General features: G+C 41.4%; 1 protein-coding gene across 5 annotated transcripts in view; it reads right to left on the minus strand.

The window, feature by feature from the left end:
- ZNF407 (zinc finger protein 407) overlaps nucleotides 1-18,784 on the minus strand; it is a 598,515-nt gene that overhangs the window by 546,698 nt on the left and 33,033 nt on the right. For 4 of the 5 annotated variants that reach the window (XM_056521427.1, XM_056521429.1, XM_056521428.1 and 1 more), the window contains exon 2: nucleotides 12,246-16,100. In XM_056521427.1, the coding sequence (XP_056377402.1) occupies nucleotides 12,246-16,059 (3,814 nt within the window). In that variant the 5' untranslated portion in view covers nucleotides 16,060-16,100. Of the gene's footprint in view, nucleotides 1-12,245; nucleotides 16,101-18,535; nucleotides 18,669-18,784 lie in introns of those variants that run through there. The other variant, XM_056521432.1, reaches the window with a different exon arrangement.

The raw sequence follows: 18,784 nt of genomic DNA on the forward strand, positions 1-18,784 counted from the left end.
GCAGACAGAAAAATTCTCAGATTACTAACAGAATATACAGGGACAAGGGAACAATTATTCAAGCAATTCCTTTTTAAATTCGAATGTGTACAAAATAATTCTAGATTTCGTGTTGGCAGATATCTTCTACCCACGTTCACACTTCTATTAATAAAAAGAGTACCCCAGTGTAATTTATATAGGGATATTTGTTTCCGCTAATCTGCAGAAAATCTGTGTGCTGATGTGCCATTTCAGAAAGCAATTAAAACAAATTTCAGGGAGCAGTGCAAATGATGCTCAAAGTATGCTAACTTTTCCTAAATGTTACAATCAATGATGTAACTTATATAAGTAAGGTTGTTTTGTCGTATATTGATAGTTACCTCACTTTCACATACACATTAACTTGATTTTAAATGCAATTAATACATATAGTCAAGGAAGAATAATGGACTACATTCTGCACTTAACCTGGTGGACATTTTCAAATGGCACAAGTGACCAGTGCAAACCTATTTTGCATTGTAAACGACTAAATAAATCTTAATGGATTAAGAATGATCAGCTATCAACACACAAGGGAAATTAAGTGCTGAAATGCCTACATTGATTATTTTAAATTATTAGCCTTACTCTGTTCTTGAATTTGTATGCTTTTAGTGAGCTTTAACACATTTACAAGACTTATTGACTATAATTACAAGAGAATTCAAGTAATGGACACATCAATTATAAGCAACATGTCTTGACCAGACATTGGCATAAAGAATTCTAAAGAGAACTCCATTAGCATCTCCTCTTTCATTTTATTCACTTTTATCGGGCTTATGAGGGCATTGTGAGGGCTTATACAGGACCCTAACCAGGTCTTATTTTATTTTATTTTTTTTAGAAATAGTCTTGAAAATATATTTTAAATAAATGTTAATCATTAATATATCTATTTTAAACATCTATAATATATTTTTTACGCTACATGATGATAAAAACAAAAATAAAATACATATTGTTCAAAGAAAAGAAAACACAAGGGGAAAAAACACTAAAATTTATCTACTTATATTTGATTCCACTTTTAAACTCGATCGAAAAGTTAAATCTGTTCTGTCTGCCTAGATCAGGGGTCTCAAACTCCCGGCCCGGGCAGGTGATTTCTTCAGGCATTTAGCCCTGTTTCGGGCAAGCAGCGCTAAATGCCGGAAGACTTCACACATGTCAGCACACACTGCTACTGTACCTATATCTCCCTGCTGCAGCCTATAACGAGCCTTCCTGGAGGGATGCGCGCGATTGGTGACATCATCACATCTGCAGTGCAGGATGACGGGACGCTGATGTGATGAGACATGTGATGAAGTCAACTAACGCGCGCATCCACACTAAGAAGGCTCGTTTTATGCTGCAGCAGGGAGATGTAAGTACTGTAGCTGTGAAACTTCTTGCCTAATTACTTGCTGAATAATGGAGGACCTGCTTATCATCAGGGGCAAACTTGTTTAAATCGTAGCCCTACCTGCCGGGGGTAATATCTATCTGGGGGCCTGTACACCTATTGGGAACCCCAACCTGATCATCAGGTAGGGCTCCCCAGTAGGTAGACAGGCTCCCAGATAGATATTACCCCCATCAGTGATGGGGATAATATCTAGCTGGGGCCTCTATACCTACTTGGGAGCCCTACCTGATGGGGGTCATATCTATCTGCGGGCCTATGTACCTACTGGGGAGCCCTACCAGATGGGGGTCATATCTTTATGGGGGCCTGTGCACCTACTGGGGAGCCCTACCTGATGGGGGTAATATCTATTTGGGGGCATTATATGTGAGGGGCGCATGATGAATTAACGCACCATGACGTACATTTACGTTTTTTCCAGAACTATGACAAAATCAAACCTATTTAAGTAGGGTATCATTTTAATTGTATGGACCTACAGAATAAAGAAAAGGTGTAATTTTTACCAAAAAATTTACTGAGTAGAAACGGAAGCCCCCAAAAGTTACAAAATAGTGTTTTTTCTTCAATTGTGTCGCACAATGTTATTTTTGTTTTGTCATAGATTTTTGGGTAAAATTACTGATGTCATTACAAATTAGAGTTGGTAGTGCAAAAAAATAAGCCATCATATGAATTTTTAGGTGCAAAATGACGGGGGGATTAGTAACATGTCAGCTGCAGCGTTATCATTATTCCCCTCCGTGGGCGCACTGTCAGCTTCTCACCCCACAGTCCCCACATCAGGGAATTAATCATTTGTGACTCACAGGCGATGCTCTCCTTGCCCCCCCCCCCCCCAACATATGTGACCCGCGGGCGCTGCTTTGTACATTGTGAGCTGGGCGCAGGGCTGGCTAGATGGAGACATCCATCCTCCCGCAACAATTCAATGAATATTCATTACAGGGTGTGGAAAAGAAGGGGGCGAAACCATTGCAGGAGAAAAAAAAACACCAACGCCTGCAGCACTGACGTCTTGTCCACAACAGTGAACAAACATGGCCGTGAGTGTGGACGACAGTCAAGAGCAACCAGAAAACTACTGAACTTCCCTCACAGAAAAGAGGTCAGTAAAAAACATATATGTTGTGGACAGATATATAACATGTGAATTACAAAAGTGCTAAACTTGCTACAAACACGCTAGATAACCATAAAACTGTGGTACCGGAGTACCCTGTCATAATTTTCTAAGCTTACTTATATTCCCTAACTACTCTTCTGAGCTTTAAAAAATAAGCCATCATATGGAATTGTATGTGCAAAATTGAAAGTGTTATGATTTTTAGAAGGTGATGAGGAAAAAATGAAAATGCAACAACAGAAAAACGCTGAGTCCTTAAGGTGAAAATAGGCTGAGTCCCTAAGGGGTTAAATGTGTAATTGTCCAAACTAATTAACCCCTTAAGGACCAAGGACGTACTGGTACGTCCTGAGTCCTTTCCCTTTCTATAACGCGGGGCCACGACGTGGCCCCTCGTCATAGCGGGTCGGGCCCGGCCTCTAAAAAACGGCCGGGACCCGTGGCTAATGGCGCACGGCACCACTATTAGTTGAACGCTGCGTCTAAACTGAAAGTGAAACCATGCCGGTTAGCTCAGGGAGCTGTTCGGGATCGCCGCAGCGAAATTGCAGCGTCCTAAACAGGTAAACTACCTTGCCTCCTGGTGTCCGATCGCCGAATGACTGCTCAGTGCCTGAGATCCAGGCATGAGCAGTCAAGTGGCAGAATCATCGATCACTGGTTTCCTATGGGAGCTATAACACTGCAAAAAAAAGTGAAAAAAAGTGAATAAAGATCATTTAACACCTCCCCTATTAAAAGGGTATTCCAGGCCAAAACTTTTTTTTATATATCAACTGGCTTCAGAAAGTTAAACAGATTTGTGAATTACTTCTATTAAAAAATCTTAATCCTTCCAATAGTTATTAGCTTCTGAAGTTGAGTTGCTGTTTTCTGTCTAACTGCTTTCTGATGACTCAAGTCCCAGGAGCTGTGCAGCTCCTATGGGGATATTTTCCCATCATGCACAGCTCCCGGGACCTGACATCATCATTGAGCAGTTAGACAGAAAACTTCAGAAGCTAATAACTATTGGAAGGATTAAGATTTTTTAATAGAAGTAATTTACAAATCGGTTTAACTTTCCGGAGCCAGTTGATATATAAAAAAAAGTTTTTGCCTGGAATACCCCTTTAAAAGTTTGAATCACCCCCCTTTTCAGATTTAAAAAAAAAAACTGTGTAAATAAAAATAAAAATAAACATACCGTATATACTCGAGTATAAGCCGACCCGAGTATAAGCCGAGACCCCTAATTTCAACCCAAAATCCCAGGAAAAGTTATTGACTCGAGTATAAGCCTAGGGTGGGAAATACCTCATCCCCCCTGTCATCATCCAGACCCGTCATTAACATCCTCATCATCATCCCCTTGTCATCATCCCACACATCCCCCCTTCATCATTCCCTTATCATCCCACACATCCCCCCTTCATCATCCCCTTATCATCCCACACATCCCCCCTTCATCATCCCCTTGTCATCATCCCACACATCCCCCCTTCATCATCCCTTGTCATCATCCCACACATCCCCCCTTCATCATCCCCTTATCATCCCGCACATCCCCCCTTCATCATCCCCTTATCATCCCACACATCCCCCCTTCATCATCCCCTTATCATCCCACACATCCCCCCTTCATCATCCCCTTGTAATCATCCCACACCCCCCCCTTCATCATCCCCACCCCCCTTCATCATCCCCACACCCCCCCTTCATCATCCTCTTCTCATCATTCGCCCTCAGTGGTCTTCCACCTGCGGACCTCCAGAGGTTTCAAAACTACAACTCCCAGCAAGCCCGGGCAGCCATCGGCTGTCCGGGCTTGCTGGGAGTTGTAGTTTTGAAACCTCCGGAGGTCCGCAGGTTGAAGACCACTGCGGCCTTCAACATCATCCAGCCCCCCTCTCACCCCCTTTAGTTCTGAGTACTCACCTCCGCTCGGCGCTGGTCCGGTCCTGCAGGGCTGTCCGGTGAGGAGGTGGTCCGGTGAGGAGGTGGTCCGGGCTGCTATCTTCACCGGGGGCGCCTCTTCTCCGCGCTTCCGGCCCGGAATAGAGGCGTTGCCTTGACAATGACGCAGAAGTACGTTGGCAATGAACGCACCTCTGCGTCGTTGTCACGGCAACGTGACTATTCTGAGGCCGGGCCCGAAGCGCTTAGAAGAGGCCTCCCCGGTGAAGATAGCAGCCCGGAACCACTATCCCACCGGACCACCTCCTCACCGGACAGTCCTGCAGGACCGGACCAGCGCCGAGCGGAGGTGAGTACTCAGAACTAAAGGGGGAGAGAGGGGGCTGGATGATGTTGAAGGCCGCAGTGGTCTTCAACCTGCGGACCTCCGGAGGTTTCAAAACTACAACTCCCAGCAAGCCCGGACAGCCGATGGCTGCCCGGGCTTGCTGGGAGTTGTAGTTTTGAAACCTCTGGAGGTCCGCAGGTTGAAGACCACTGCGGGTGGGGGAGTTCACTCGAGTATAAGCCGAGGGGGGTGTTTTCAGCACGAAAAATCGTGCTGAAAAACTCGGCTTATACTCGAGTATATACGGTATGTGGTATCGTCGCGTGCGGAAATGTGCGAATTATAAAAATATATTGTTAATTAAACCGCACGGTCAATGGCGTACGCGCAAAAAAATTCTAAAGTCCAAAATAGTGTATTTTTGGTCAATTTTTATATCATGAAAAAAATGAATAAAAAGTGATCAACAAGTCCGATCAATACAAAAAGGGTACCGCTAAAAACTACAGATCACAGCTCAAAAAAATGAGCCCTCATACCGACCCATACGCGGTAAAATTAAAAAGTTATAGGGGTCAGAAGATGACAATTTTAAACGTATAAATTTTCCTGCATGTAGTTATGATTTTTTTCAGAAGTGCGACAAAATCAAACCTATATAAGTAGGGTATCATTTTAATCGTATGGACCTACAGAATAAAGAGAATGTTTCATTTTTACCGAAAAATTTACGGCGTAGAAACAGAAGCCCCCAAAAGTTACAAAATGGCGTTTTTTTTTTTCAATTTTGTCTCACAATGATTTTTTTTTCCGTTTCGCCGTAGATTTTTTGGGTAAAATAACTAATGTCACTGCAAAGTAGAATTGGTGGCGCAAAAAATAAGCCATAATATGGATTTTTAGGTGCAAAATTGAAAGGGTTATGATTTTTTAAAGGTAAGGAGGAAAAAACGAAAGTGCAAAAACGGAAAAAACCCTGGTCTTTAAGGGGTTAAATATATTGTTTATGATCCTGCACGGTAAACATCGTAAACATAAAATAAATACCAAATGCCAAAAATGCAAATTTTTGGTCACACGATAAATAAGAAAAATAAATAAAAAGCTATCTAAAAGTCCCATCAAAACAAAAAATTTTACAGATAAAAACTACAGATCATGGCACAAAAAATAAGCCCTCATACAGCCCCATATGTAGAAAAATGAAGTCAGAAAAGGACAATTTTAAGCATACTCAGCTTGTTAACAAAACAATACAAATTGGGTATCATTTTAATTGATTGACTTACAGAATAAAGATAACGTGTAATTTTTACCTTCAGATGCACTGTATAAAAGTATTTTTGTGGGTACAATTTATGATAAAATGAAAGGTGTCAATACAAAGTGCAATTGGTTATGCAAAAAACAAGCCCTCATATTGGTCTTTAACCCCTTCACGACGAGCGACGTACATGTACGGCGCCGCGAAGTGTCACTTGGCGCGCGGCGACGTACATGTACGTTGTGGGGTTCCGGGAGCGCCGCGTCACCGGTAGCGGTGATCGGGCCGGGATGACTGCTTTTATCTAACAGCATAAGACCCCCCATGACCGCGATGCGCGCAAATCGCAGGTCATTTCAGACCTGCGATCTGCGCGATTCCGGGTCATACGGGTCACTGGTGACCCGGAAAATAAGAGGGATCGGGGGTGTCCGAGACACCCTTGGTCCCCCTAAAGGGATAGGAGTTTGGTGGCAGGGGTGCCACCCCTCCTATCCCTGCTATTGGTCGGCCGAGCGACCGACCGATAGCAAACCGGGGGAGAGGGGGTTAAAGTTCGGTTCCCCCGCTTTGCCCACCTATCGGTGTCCGGGCAAAACGGGGGAACCGTCCAGGGAAGGTCGGCGCCGAAGGTCCCTACCTGGATCCCGGATCCCCGTTCGCGATCCTCCCCCACGTGCGGCGGCGGCGGCGGCAGCAGCAACACTTCCGGGTCCTGCTAGGTGAGTTGTTGCCTAGCAACATCCGGAGGGCCACAGTTTACAGTGGTCTCTAAACCGTGGCCCTCCAGATGTTGCAAAACTACAACTTCCAGCATGCCCAGACAGCTGTTTGCTGTGTGGGCATGCTGGGACTTGTAGTTTTGCAATATTTAGAGGGGTTCAGCTTGTAGATTACTAAGTGGTCTCAAACTTTAGCCCTCCAGATGTTGCAAAACTACAACTCTCAGCATGCCCAGACAGCAGTTTGCTGTCTGGGCATGCTGCGAGTTGTAGTTTTGCAACATCTGGAGGGCCACAGTTTTGAGACCACTGGACAGTGATTTACAACCTGAACCCCTCTAAATCTTGCAAAACTACAACTCCCAGCATTCAGGAACAGCATAAGGCTGTCTTGGCATGCTGGGAGTTGTACTTGCGTGCCTCCAGCCATTGCATAACTACATCTCCCAGCATGCCCTTCCGCAATCAGTACATGCTGGGAGTTGTAGTTTTGCAACAGCTGGAGGCACACTGGTTGGAAAATACTGAGTTAGGTCATAGAACCTAACTCAAGGTTTTCCAGCCAGTGTGCCTCCAGCTGTTGCAAAACTACAACTCCCAGCATGCATGGTCTGTCAGTGCATGCTGGGAGTTGTAGTTTTGACCCCCCTCCCATGTGAATGTACAGGCTACATTCACACTGGCGGCAGATTACAGTGAGTTCCCCGCTACAAATTTGAGCTGCGGCAAATTTTCCGCCGCAGCTCAAACTCCTAGCGGGAGACTCAGTGTAATCTGCCTCCAGTGTGAATGTAACCTAAAAACACTACACTACACTAACATAAAATAAAGAGTAAAACACTACATATACACACGTACACTGCCCCCCCACCACCCCCCTCCCCAATAAAAATGAAAAACGTATTGTATGGCAGTGTTTCTAAGACGGAGCCTCAAGCTGTTGGAAAACAAAAACTCCCAGCATTTCTGGACAGCAATGGACTGTCCAAGCATGCTGGGAGTTTAGCAACAGCTGGAGGCACCCTGTTTGGGAATCACTGGCATAGAATACCCCTATGTCCACCCCTATGCAAGTCCCTAATTCAGGCCTCAAATGCGCATGGCGCTCTCACTTTGGAGCCCTGTCGTATTACAAGGCAACAGAATAGGGTCACATATGGGGTATCGCCATACTCGGGAGAAATTGCCTAACAAATTTTGGGGGGCTTTTTCTCCTTTTACCCCTTATGAAAAGGAACAGTTGGGGTCCACACCAGCATGTTAGTGTAAAAAAATAAAACATTTTACACTAACATGCTGATGTTGCCCTATACTTTTCATTTTCACAAGAGGTAAAAGGGAAAAACGCCCCCCAAAATTTGTAACGCAATTTCTCCCGAGTACTGCGATACCCCATATGTGGGCGCAAAGTGCTCTGGGGGCGCACAACAAGGCTCAGAAGGGAGAGTGCGCCATGTACATTTGAGGTGATTTGCACAGGGGTGGCTGATTGTTACAGCGGTTCTGACAAACGCAAAAAAAAAAACACACACCCACATGTGACCCCATTTTGGAAACTACACCCCTCACGGAATGTAATAAGGGGTATAGTGAGAATTTACACCCCACAGGTGTCTGATGGATCTTTGGAACAGTGGTCCGTGAAAATGAAAAATTTTGCACAGCCCACTGTTCCAAAGATCTGTCAGACACCAGTGGGGGGTTAATGCTCACTGTACCCCTCATTACATTCTGTGAGGGGTCTAGTTTCCAAAATGGTATGCCATGTGGGGGTTATTTTGCTGTTCTGGCACCATAGGGGCTTCCTAAATGCAACATGCCCCCCGAGCAAAATTTGCTCTCAAAAAGCCAAATATGACTCCTTCTCTTCTGAGCGTTGTAGTTCGTCCGCAGTGCACTTCAGGTCCACTTATGGGGTACCTCCATACTCACAAGAGATGGGGTTACAAATTTTGGGGGGTCTTTTCTGCTATTTACCCTTTAAAAAATGTGAAATGTGGGGGAAAACCAACATTTTAGTGAAAAAATTTATTTATTTTTTTACATATGCAAAAGTCGTGAAACACCTGTGGGGTATTAAGGCTCACTTTATTCCTTGTTATGTTCCTCAAGGGGTCTAGTTTCCAGAATGGTATGCCATGTGTTTTTTTTTTTTTGCTGTTCTGGCACCATAGGGGCTTCCTAAATGCGACATGCCCCCCAAAAACCATTTCAGAAAAACGTACTCTCTAAAATCCACTTGTCGCTCCTTCGCTTCTGAGCCCTCTACTGCGCCCGCAGAACACTTTACATAGACATATTAGGTATGTCCTTACTCGAGAGAAATTGGGCTACAAATATTGTATATTCTACATATTGTAAATGTGAATCCAAAAGAAAAATTATTTGGAATATCCATTTTCCTTACAAGCAGAGCTTCAAAGTTAGAAAAATGCAAAATTTTTAATTTTTTCATCAAATTTTGGGATTTTTCACCAAGAAAGGATGCAAGTTACCAAAAAAATTTACCACTATGTTAAAGTAGAATATGTCACGAAAAAGCAATCTCAGAATCAGAATGATAACTAAAAGCAATCCAGAGTTATTAATGTTTAAAGTGACAGTGGTCAGATTTGCAAAAAAGGGCTTCGTCCTAGAGGTGAAAATGGGCTCCGTCCTTAAGGGGTTAAAGAGTACCTATCACCATCTAAACTCTCCCTAATCCCCCTTCCCATCTGTCCCTGACTCTGACTAAGTCTATCCCTGCATTATTTTTTCTTTAAAACCCCCTAAAAATAAATTTTTTCTCTCCTCTTCAGTAGCTCAGTTCAGAGCACTGTGCAAGGGGAGGAAGTGGGCGGGACATGGCAGGCACTGTATAGGGATTGCTGCTGTTCGGCTGCATCCAGGAGCGTGCATACAGCCCCGGCACACGGCAGGGACGACAGTTCCTGTGTCTCCTCCTCTCTGTTCGGATGACAGAGCTGCCGTCCCCTCCAGGAAAAAAAAAGACAATGGTGGGTCAGGAGCGCTCCCTGCTTGCCTACCAGCTTAGCGCTCGCTCCCACCTGTCTGATTGACAAGCGGGGAGCTGCCCTGATTCCTGGCTGCAGAGCGATTACAGACTCATGCTCTGAGTCCGAAATGCTTGCGGCCAGGACTGCTATGGAGACCCCTAGTGGTGGATTTTTCAAAGTAAAAATAGACATGAAAATTAGAAATGTGTGTATTAGGGTTTCATCTGTAGCCTATAAAAAGTTTTCTTCATGAGAGGTACACTTTAAATGGAAAAATAAGTGTTATGCCTCTTAATCTCTTCAGGACATCGTATTTTTTTTCATTTTTGCACTTTCGTTTTTTCCACCTCACCTTCTAAAAATCATAACACTTTCAATTTTCCACCTACAGACCCATTTGAGGGCTTGTTTTTTTTGTGCCACCAATTTGACATCAATAATTTCAACAAAAAAATCTACAACAAAAAAAAAATAAAAAAAGAAAAGAATTATTTGTGAGGCAAAATAAAAATTAAAAAAAATTAAAAAAATGTCATTTTGTAACTTTGGGAGGCTTCAGATTCTACGCAGAGCACTTTTTCGTAAAAATGACTATTTTTCTTCTGTAGGTCCATATGATTAAAATGATACCCTACTTATATAGGTTTGATTTTGTTTTACTTCTTTTACAAAATGATTACTTTTTGTATAAAAATTAGCATATTTAAAAATGTCCTCTTCCAACCACTATAACTTTTTTATTTTTCCATATACAGGGCTATATGAGGACTCATTTTTTTGCGCTGAGATCTCTAGTTTTTATCAAAACCATTTTTTGTTTTGCTGGAACTTTTTATTTGCTTTTTTTCCATTTTTTAGTGTATACAAAGTGACAAAAAATATGCAATTTTGGACTTTGGTATATTTTTACGTACACGCCATTGACCGTGCAGTTTATTTAACATTATATTCTTATAGTTTGGACATTTATTCATGCGGCAATACCACATATGTTTATTTTTTTTGTGTTTTACAATTTTTTTGGGAAAGGGGGGGTGTGGAGATTCAAACTTTTATTAGGGAAGGGGTTAAATCACATTTTATGTAACTTCTTTTTTTTTTTTTTACACTATTTAAATAGTTCCCACAGGGGACTATTACATGCAGTCTTCGGATTGCATACACTGTTCAATGCTATGCTATAGCCTAGCATTGATCAGTGTTATCTGTGCTCAATTGCTCAAGCCTGCTCAGGCTTCCTGGGCCCTCCCGCCATCCAGTCAGCTTAACTGGATACCGCATTTTCACTCTGCTGAGCTGCCGGGATGTTTTTTTCCCCTACATTTTCAACTTTGATTGCGGCGTCTAAGGGGGTTAATGCCGGACATCACCCCGATCAGTTATGTCCTGGATTAGCCATGAATCCTAATGGATGATAGCCACTGGGATCACCCCGATAAGACATGTTATCAGCTCCTGAACCCCCATTATAGAAGGGGAGTGGCACAAGGGCATACAGGTACGCCCTTTGTCGTTAAGTTGTTAAAACGGTGAGGGGAAAAAAGTAAAAGGCATAAATGAAAATAAGCTGTGTCCTTAAGGGGTTTAGAGGTTTACAACTCTTAAACATTTGCCACATCTATCTTCAGCGCCCTTTTGCCTTAAGACTGGCATATGGAAGACTGGTCCTAACCCCTCCATGTATACCACCACAATGTAAGTCATCCCTTTGACTGCCCGCTGCCTGAACTATGAGTTATCGAGAAGGTCAACAGTGGCATCTTCCTGCCCGGCATCTTCCAGTCTTATTTGAAAGATAGCTCTATATTTGGGTAACAAGAAGGTAAATAACTATCAGGCAATGGTGGCAAGGTAAACAGAAGCTCCCAGGGACCACTCTGATGATTCAGGCAGCATAAGAGTGATGAAAGGTCCCCTTTGACTCAATAAAAACTAAAGAAACAGGCAGCTGGATTCCAACATGCTCAATTCTTCTCTATCTTTTTAACCCACTGCACAGCAGATAGACACTTTTCTTTGCTGCATTCACTTGAAAAAAATATACTGAGGGAGATTCATCAAAACCTGTCCAGAGGAAAAGTTGCTGAGTTGCCCATAGCAACCAATCAGATCCCTTCTTTCATTTTTAACAAGGCCTCTGCAAAATGAAAGAAGCGATCTGATTGGTTGCTATGGGCAACTGGTCAACTTTTCCTCTGGACAGGTTTTGATAAATCTCCCCCACTGTATCTATACTAAAACGGTCTATCTTTTTAGAAAGCCTGTAAATGTTCATGCATGGATTTGCTATTTTGGGACATGTTAAACTGCTAACTTTGGCTTTTCTCAAACATGTGCCAAAAAAGAAAAAAATCCAACTCTAAACATGGTTATAACAATTCTTGTATTTTGCATGACTAATTGGCTTTGTAAATGTGGCTTTAACATTACATTTATGAACAGTAGACAAATTGAATCTGTCTCTGGTTGCCTTACCTGTATGAGTTCGGACATGGGCAAGAAATGCCATTGAATTACTGCTTTTGCATATCTTTCCACAGTACTTGCACACATTTCCTTGATTTTCTTCTCTTTCCTTATTTATTTGCTCGGTGTCCTCCTCTATGTATTTGTTCACCTCTCTGAGCAATTCTTCATGTTGTTCTTTAATATGAATAAATAAGCTCTGTTCTGAATCAAAGGGTTCTGTGCATTTTACACATTTAAATGTCCCCCCGCCTTCTGGCCGTTCTTCAAAACTGGCCATCTCATTTCTGTTGTGGCCAATACTAGCCAAATGCTGATGAAGATTACTTTCTGTAAAAAATGATTTGCCACACAGCAAACAGTGAAAATGTTTTTCTTTCACAGGATGTTTCATGGAAATATGAACATTTAATCCACTAAGGCCATCAGCAAGGAATCCACAGTCATTGCATCGTATTCGGTTTGCATCTCCATGAGCACTTCCATTGGTTTTCTTCTTTTTTGTTAGTTGTGGCTCAGGTATTTTAGGTGCAGGGCCCTTAAATTTGCTGGTTATATCACTATTTACAGATTCATTGCAAACAAATTTTAGCTTTACAATTGAAGAATCAAAATTGTGTTCATTTCGAATACCACTACATGTGCTAATAATGCTACTAGGTTCTGATAAAACCTCAGTCACTACTTCACTCTCCGAAATCTTTTCAGCATCACTATTAGTTAATGTATCTTTACCTTTGGAGTCTTCATGATCTAAACTTATTTGAGCAGTAACTTCAGTTACAGGGCTTTCCTGTATACTAAAAGCAACCGCATTGGTCTGTTCCCACTTCGAATCTTTTTCTATTAATGTACTGCTTCTTCCCAAGTTCTCTTTCACACTTTCAACATCTTCTGTGGGTTCAGACTCACTTGCAATTTGGGAAACATCAACATTAGTATTGGTCTTTAACTGTAAATCTGGGCACGGATCTGTATTTTCAATATTACAGTGCGGGTCCTGATCCAAATCTACATCACTTTCACGAGAAACATTGCCTGACAATCCCTGTCTGTCACAATCAGTTTTCTCCACAAGTGAAGGAAAAGTACATGGAGACTGAACAGGAGATTGGTGATTGGCTTTATGTGACTCAGAGGATGCATGTGTGCTCATATCCTTGTGTGTTGGAGCATAGAAATCACATGCTTTACAATAATACTCAAATTCCTTAATGTGTTTCTTTTTCATGTGCCTCTCGAAAGAATCCCCAACAAATTCAAAACGTATACTTTGTCTATTTTCAATATTAGTGCTTAGGTTTTGCCCATTTCCAGGTTCATGAGGAGAAGTTTGTACTTGTATGGTAACTGGTTCAGTAGGGACAGGCTCGTCCTTCTGGGAGCTGGGCAAAAGCTTTGAACCTGTACCAACATAAACACGTTCCTTATAAAGAGCTAACGTGTTTCCTTTTTTCTTTACAGAAGCCTCAAATGCTGTTCCATCTGTGGTAACCACAATTTCTGTTTTGTGTTTGTTGAGTTTCTGTTCCTCTACACGATTCTTGTGCTTTTTGGTAATACAGTGGCGCTCCATGTCACCTTTAGTTACGGTGTCATAATTACATACCTTGCATTTATAATTGTACTGATGTGTATGCTTTCTTCGAATATGCACTTTAAGATTTGTAACACTGGATGCTATAAGTCCGCAGTGAGTGCAAGAGATAGACAGATTTCCCTTTGGTCTCCCTCTTTTTGGTGCATTTACATGCATTGGCTCTGCTAGACTTGGGGTATGTTCAGAACAAAAAGATTCTTTTACGGAAGGTGCAATTAATCCAGAATCTGACTGTGCTTCCTCACAATCCTCATCTTGAGGACCCTCTTTATACATAACAGCAGGCTCAATGAAAGAAACCCTCTCGATGCACTCATCAAAAAGCAATCCAATGTTGTTTTTATTAGCATTTTCAATATGTTTGCTCCTTTTAATATGTTTCTCCATTCCTTCCTTATACATTGTATATATGTTACAAGCCTTACATAAAAAGTGATAATCATGTGTATGACGTAGTTTGATGTGCCTTGTCAATACTGTAGATGATCTGGTTTTATAGAAACATTTTTTGCATTGAAACTGGGTTTTTTTTACCTCTTTTTCTACACAAACTTCTACTGGTACCTCAACTGTTGGAAGCATAGTACTACTTTCAACTTCTGGCAGACACTCTTTAGTAAGATTTGTGTTTACCTCCAAGTTCTCAACAGGAGTGTCACAATTTTTTTCCTGCCACCAGATGTGTGCCTCTGATGTTTCATGGTGTAACATGTCATCATTTGATTTAAAGTAAACCTTGCAAACACTGCAATGAAAATACATCTTGTGCTTGGATTTCATGTGCCTTTTGAAGGTTGACTCATTTGAAGAGTCTAGCCCACAGAGGTAACAATTTAACAAATCACTACCATTCTTATGATTGTCATATTGGCAGTGTTTTTCAAACTCCACACGAGTCTCACACGAGTATCCACATGGCTGACAATAAAACTGCATTTGCTTAGCATGTCTCTTCCAGAAGTGAAGAATGAAGCTTTCTTTGGTACCAGCAACAGTTTTACAGTATACACAAGCATACTGTTCTGTAAGCTGTGTAGTACATATTAGTTTAAATGCAGCAGGAGGTAAAGTGCTTTCACTTTCAACGTCATAAACGACATCCATATGAGTTACACTTTTACTTGTCAAGTATGGTGTCTCTGCAGATTTTTCAAGGAATGTTTTCACAGGAGGATTTACATTTTCTTTTAAACACACAGGGGAATCTTCAAGTTTATCTTTATTACTTATTAACTGAATATGTCTCTTTAATTGTCCAAAACTATGTTTTCGTCTAAACAAGCATCGTCTCTCTTGTTTTTTTCGATCATTCCTCCGTCTGACTATTATCTGGCTAATGGTCTTTGAGAGACATTTTACATTCTTTTTTGTCTCTGGCTTCCCTGACCTAGACCAGTCTTCTGGATTTTTTTCACTACTATCCAATGAAGATGCACAATGGTCTAGTTTATCTTCGATGGTAGAGGATGTTAATTCTGTTTGTAAGTTCCATGTATTATTTCTATTTAATAGTTCATTATCTTGACTCAAGACATCATGGGTTTCTGATATTTTAACAGTAGGTTCTGACTTTTCGCGTCGACGATTAGGTATGTTAATCTTCCTTTTTTTAAGACACTTTTTCTGGCACAATTTCTTTTCTTCAATAGATTCATTAGTTTTATGATCTTTAATAACATGTCCTTGTAAAAAAATGTTATATGTACATTGGAAATCACAGTTTTTAGAACAGTTGCTATCAACAGGTGTTTCTGTCTGAGCTGCAGAACTGGGCACACTCTCAGCAGGATGATCCCCAATGTTAACACCCACATTTATTGGTGTGCAATTGTTAAGATCTTCTTTGTTGGTTGGTGTTGAGGAGCAGCCTACAGACTGAGCTTCATTAGGGCTGAGATCACATTGAGCCGTCCCAGTAGCTTTCACTTCCTTAACATCCAAGTAATGTTGAGCATATAGGGAATCCTCTTTACTGACTTCCTTCTCTGGTAAGTACAATTCTGGTTCTATCTTTGCTTTTTTTGGCAAACATGGATTCTCAAAATCATCTCTGACTGAGCAACAGGACTGTGGATATGGCCTTTTATTGTTTGCTGATCCAGAATCTCTTTGATTAAGATCCAAGTGCCCATCGTTAGTGATGTTACTATCAGCATCTATCTCCTCCACAATAGTTACTTCTTCTGCAACAGACTGGTTTTCTGGAATCTCTTCATTTTCCATGTTTAGTAAATGATTCTACGCCCATTGATTTGAAGCTTTCCCTAGTGTACAAAAAATATTACATGTAAATGATAAAAAGTAATGAAGCAATTTTAAGATAACATATTTGAAAAGCAGTTTTTCTCATATTTCTATGTGCTATATACAAACTATACAAATATTTAACTAGACATCAAATATACATGTTGGTGCACTTAAGGAGACTTACACATTTAAATAGGCACTGTAACATTAACAAAAACTTTGCAATAATCAACAGTACAAGCAGGTTCTTTTCCTGGTCTGTCCTCAACTGCGGTTCTCTTCCTTGTCGCTGAGGGTTGATGCCTCAGACTGCAGCTCAGCTAATCGCTGGCCGCAGTGATGTCCTGCCTCAGCTAGTGATTGGCTGAGCAGCAGTCTGACACCACATCCCCTAACAACAAGGAAGAGAACTACAATAGGGCAGGATACCAGGTGAATGGCAGGAGGCAAGTCCATTTTTTATTTTAATTTTTTTTGGTTTAATGCCAGCAACCTGAGCAGGATAGGTTTCTTAAAAGTGTAAAACCACACAACCCCTTTAATAAATGAGAGAAAATTGATGCTACAGCTACAGTACGTGAGTAATAAATATCCCCCATGATGGAGTTCTGTATACGGGTGAGGACCATTAAACAAGTAAGGCTGCTTTCACATTATAAAATGTATCCATTTTAAAGATCATTTCAATGTTCCGTTATAAAAAAAACAAAAAAATTGTCCGTTAAACGGCCATTACAAAATCCCATAAGTCTGTTAGAAAATCTCATTATAGTCTATGGGATTTTTACATTATCCGTTTTAACCCGTTATAGCTCGTTATTAATTACAGACGTTATTTTGTGACGGGTGAATGAACGGAAGAAATAGTGCATGCACTATTTCTCTTATTACTATCTTCTGTCATAAAATTATGTCCATTATTAATAATGGGCTATAACGGGTTAAAACGCATAATGTAAAAATCCCATAGACTATAATGGAATTTTCTAATGGCCGTTTAACGGCCGATTTTCAGGTTTTTTATAACGGAACATTGAACGGATTTTTAAAACAGATAAATTTTATAGTGTGAAAGCAGCCTAAGGTGTTTTGGTGTGTGTACCTCACTTAAAATAAGTCACATTTTTTTTTATCTTTGAGAGGCCTAAAGGAGAGAAGCAACACTGTATTTTCAAACAGGCATTTCCCTATACATATGATTATGACCAGGTTTTGCTATATAAAAGGTACGTTCACACGTACTGGATCTGCTGCATACTTTTGCTGCATAATTTTGTGCAGCTGATTTTGCTACCCATTAACTTTAGGCAGGCTCAAGCAGATGCAGATCCATGGCAGTCATGGGATAAGAGGTAAGCCCTCTGGCTACCTCCACAGTAAATCGTCCAATACCCAAGCCCCAAGCCCATGATTGCACTGCAGTGATCGCTGCATGCCGGTTGTTAGCAGCACCCCCCACTACAACAATCAGCTGGGGGCTGCCAAGAATGGAATGGACTTGAGTCAGAAGCCTGCGCCATACACTCCGAGTGCTGCCGGGTTGTCAGTCCTGCTCTGCTTGCCAGAAGCAGGGCTAAATGTTAGAGAAATGCACCTGCCCGGGGCCCATAACTGCATGTCCCGGCTGTTGGGCGAAAGGATTTTCACATCCATGATAAGAGCGATCAAAATCAGCATAATCAAGAAAGCAATATAATGTTTGTGAGTGATCAAATACTGAAATAGTTAAAGAAATACAGTATATACTAAAATAGGACAAAATAATTTTTCTCTACTTGGAAAGCCTATGAACCTGTGATGCACCAATAGCAATACAAGTATTGTAACAGGTATCTGTTCCAAAACTGGACATTTAAAATACTTGTGCAAATGTCCAGAAACCTATTTTGATACCTGCTGCTGAACTTGCCGGTCCTATTAGGCTGTGTGTGTAAGATTAAGTCTGGAGCCAATACCACTGTGCGTGAACGGGAGGGGTTAAAGGTGATGACTTCTAAAACATGACGTCTTTGGTTACGTAAGATGACAGTGTGTGTCTTTACAGAGAGCCAGTGACTAAGCAGCCCCTTGGGGATATCCTACCCAGCCTGGCATAGCTGCTGCAGAATTACCCAGTCAAGGTTCTGCACCAGAGACCGCATAGTCAAGAAAGATGACTCTGAGCGTAAGATGCTGGGGCCACCCTATTAGCCCCCTACACTAGGCCTCTATGTGCACTCACTGAGTTGTAGGAAAACCTCACAGCTGTCACTAACTTATAGCTGTCAGATCTGGGTATTAACCTGTAGCCTCAACATCCCCATAACCCTGCCCCTTTCCTTGCACCAACCCCTAAATCTGCACCAGGCGCATTTGTAGTATGTCAGAAACTAAGAAACTGTATTCCCCCTTAAGTCAGGCTCAAAACCCAATATACTATTACACCCAAAACCTAGAGAACAATCTGATATACCTCTTGTCCCAGGTTGTCACAGTAATGGGGAGCTGTACTCATTAGTTAGTCACCTCTTACATTTGGAGAAAGTTTACCACACAATTAATAGGCTGTGCATAGATGTGACCATCATCCTTAAAGGGGGTACTCCACTGGAAAAAAAAAAAAAAAACATTTTAAATCAACTGGTGCCAGAAAGTTATACAGATTTGTAAATTACTTACGCTCATATTTATTTAAAAATATTAACCCTTCCAGTACTTATCA

This window comes from Hyla sarda, chromosome 5, assembly GCF_029499605.1.
Source record: "Hyla sarda isolate aHylSar1 chromosome 5, aHylSar1.hap1, whole genome shotgun sequence".
Taxonomy (NCBI): Eukaryota; Metazoa; Chordata; class Amphibia; order Anura; family Hylidae; genus Hyla; species Hyla sarda.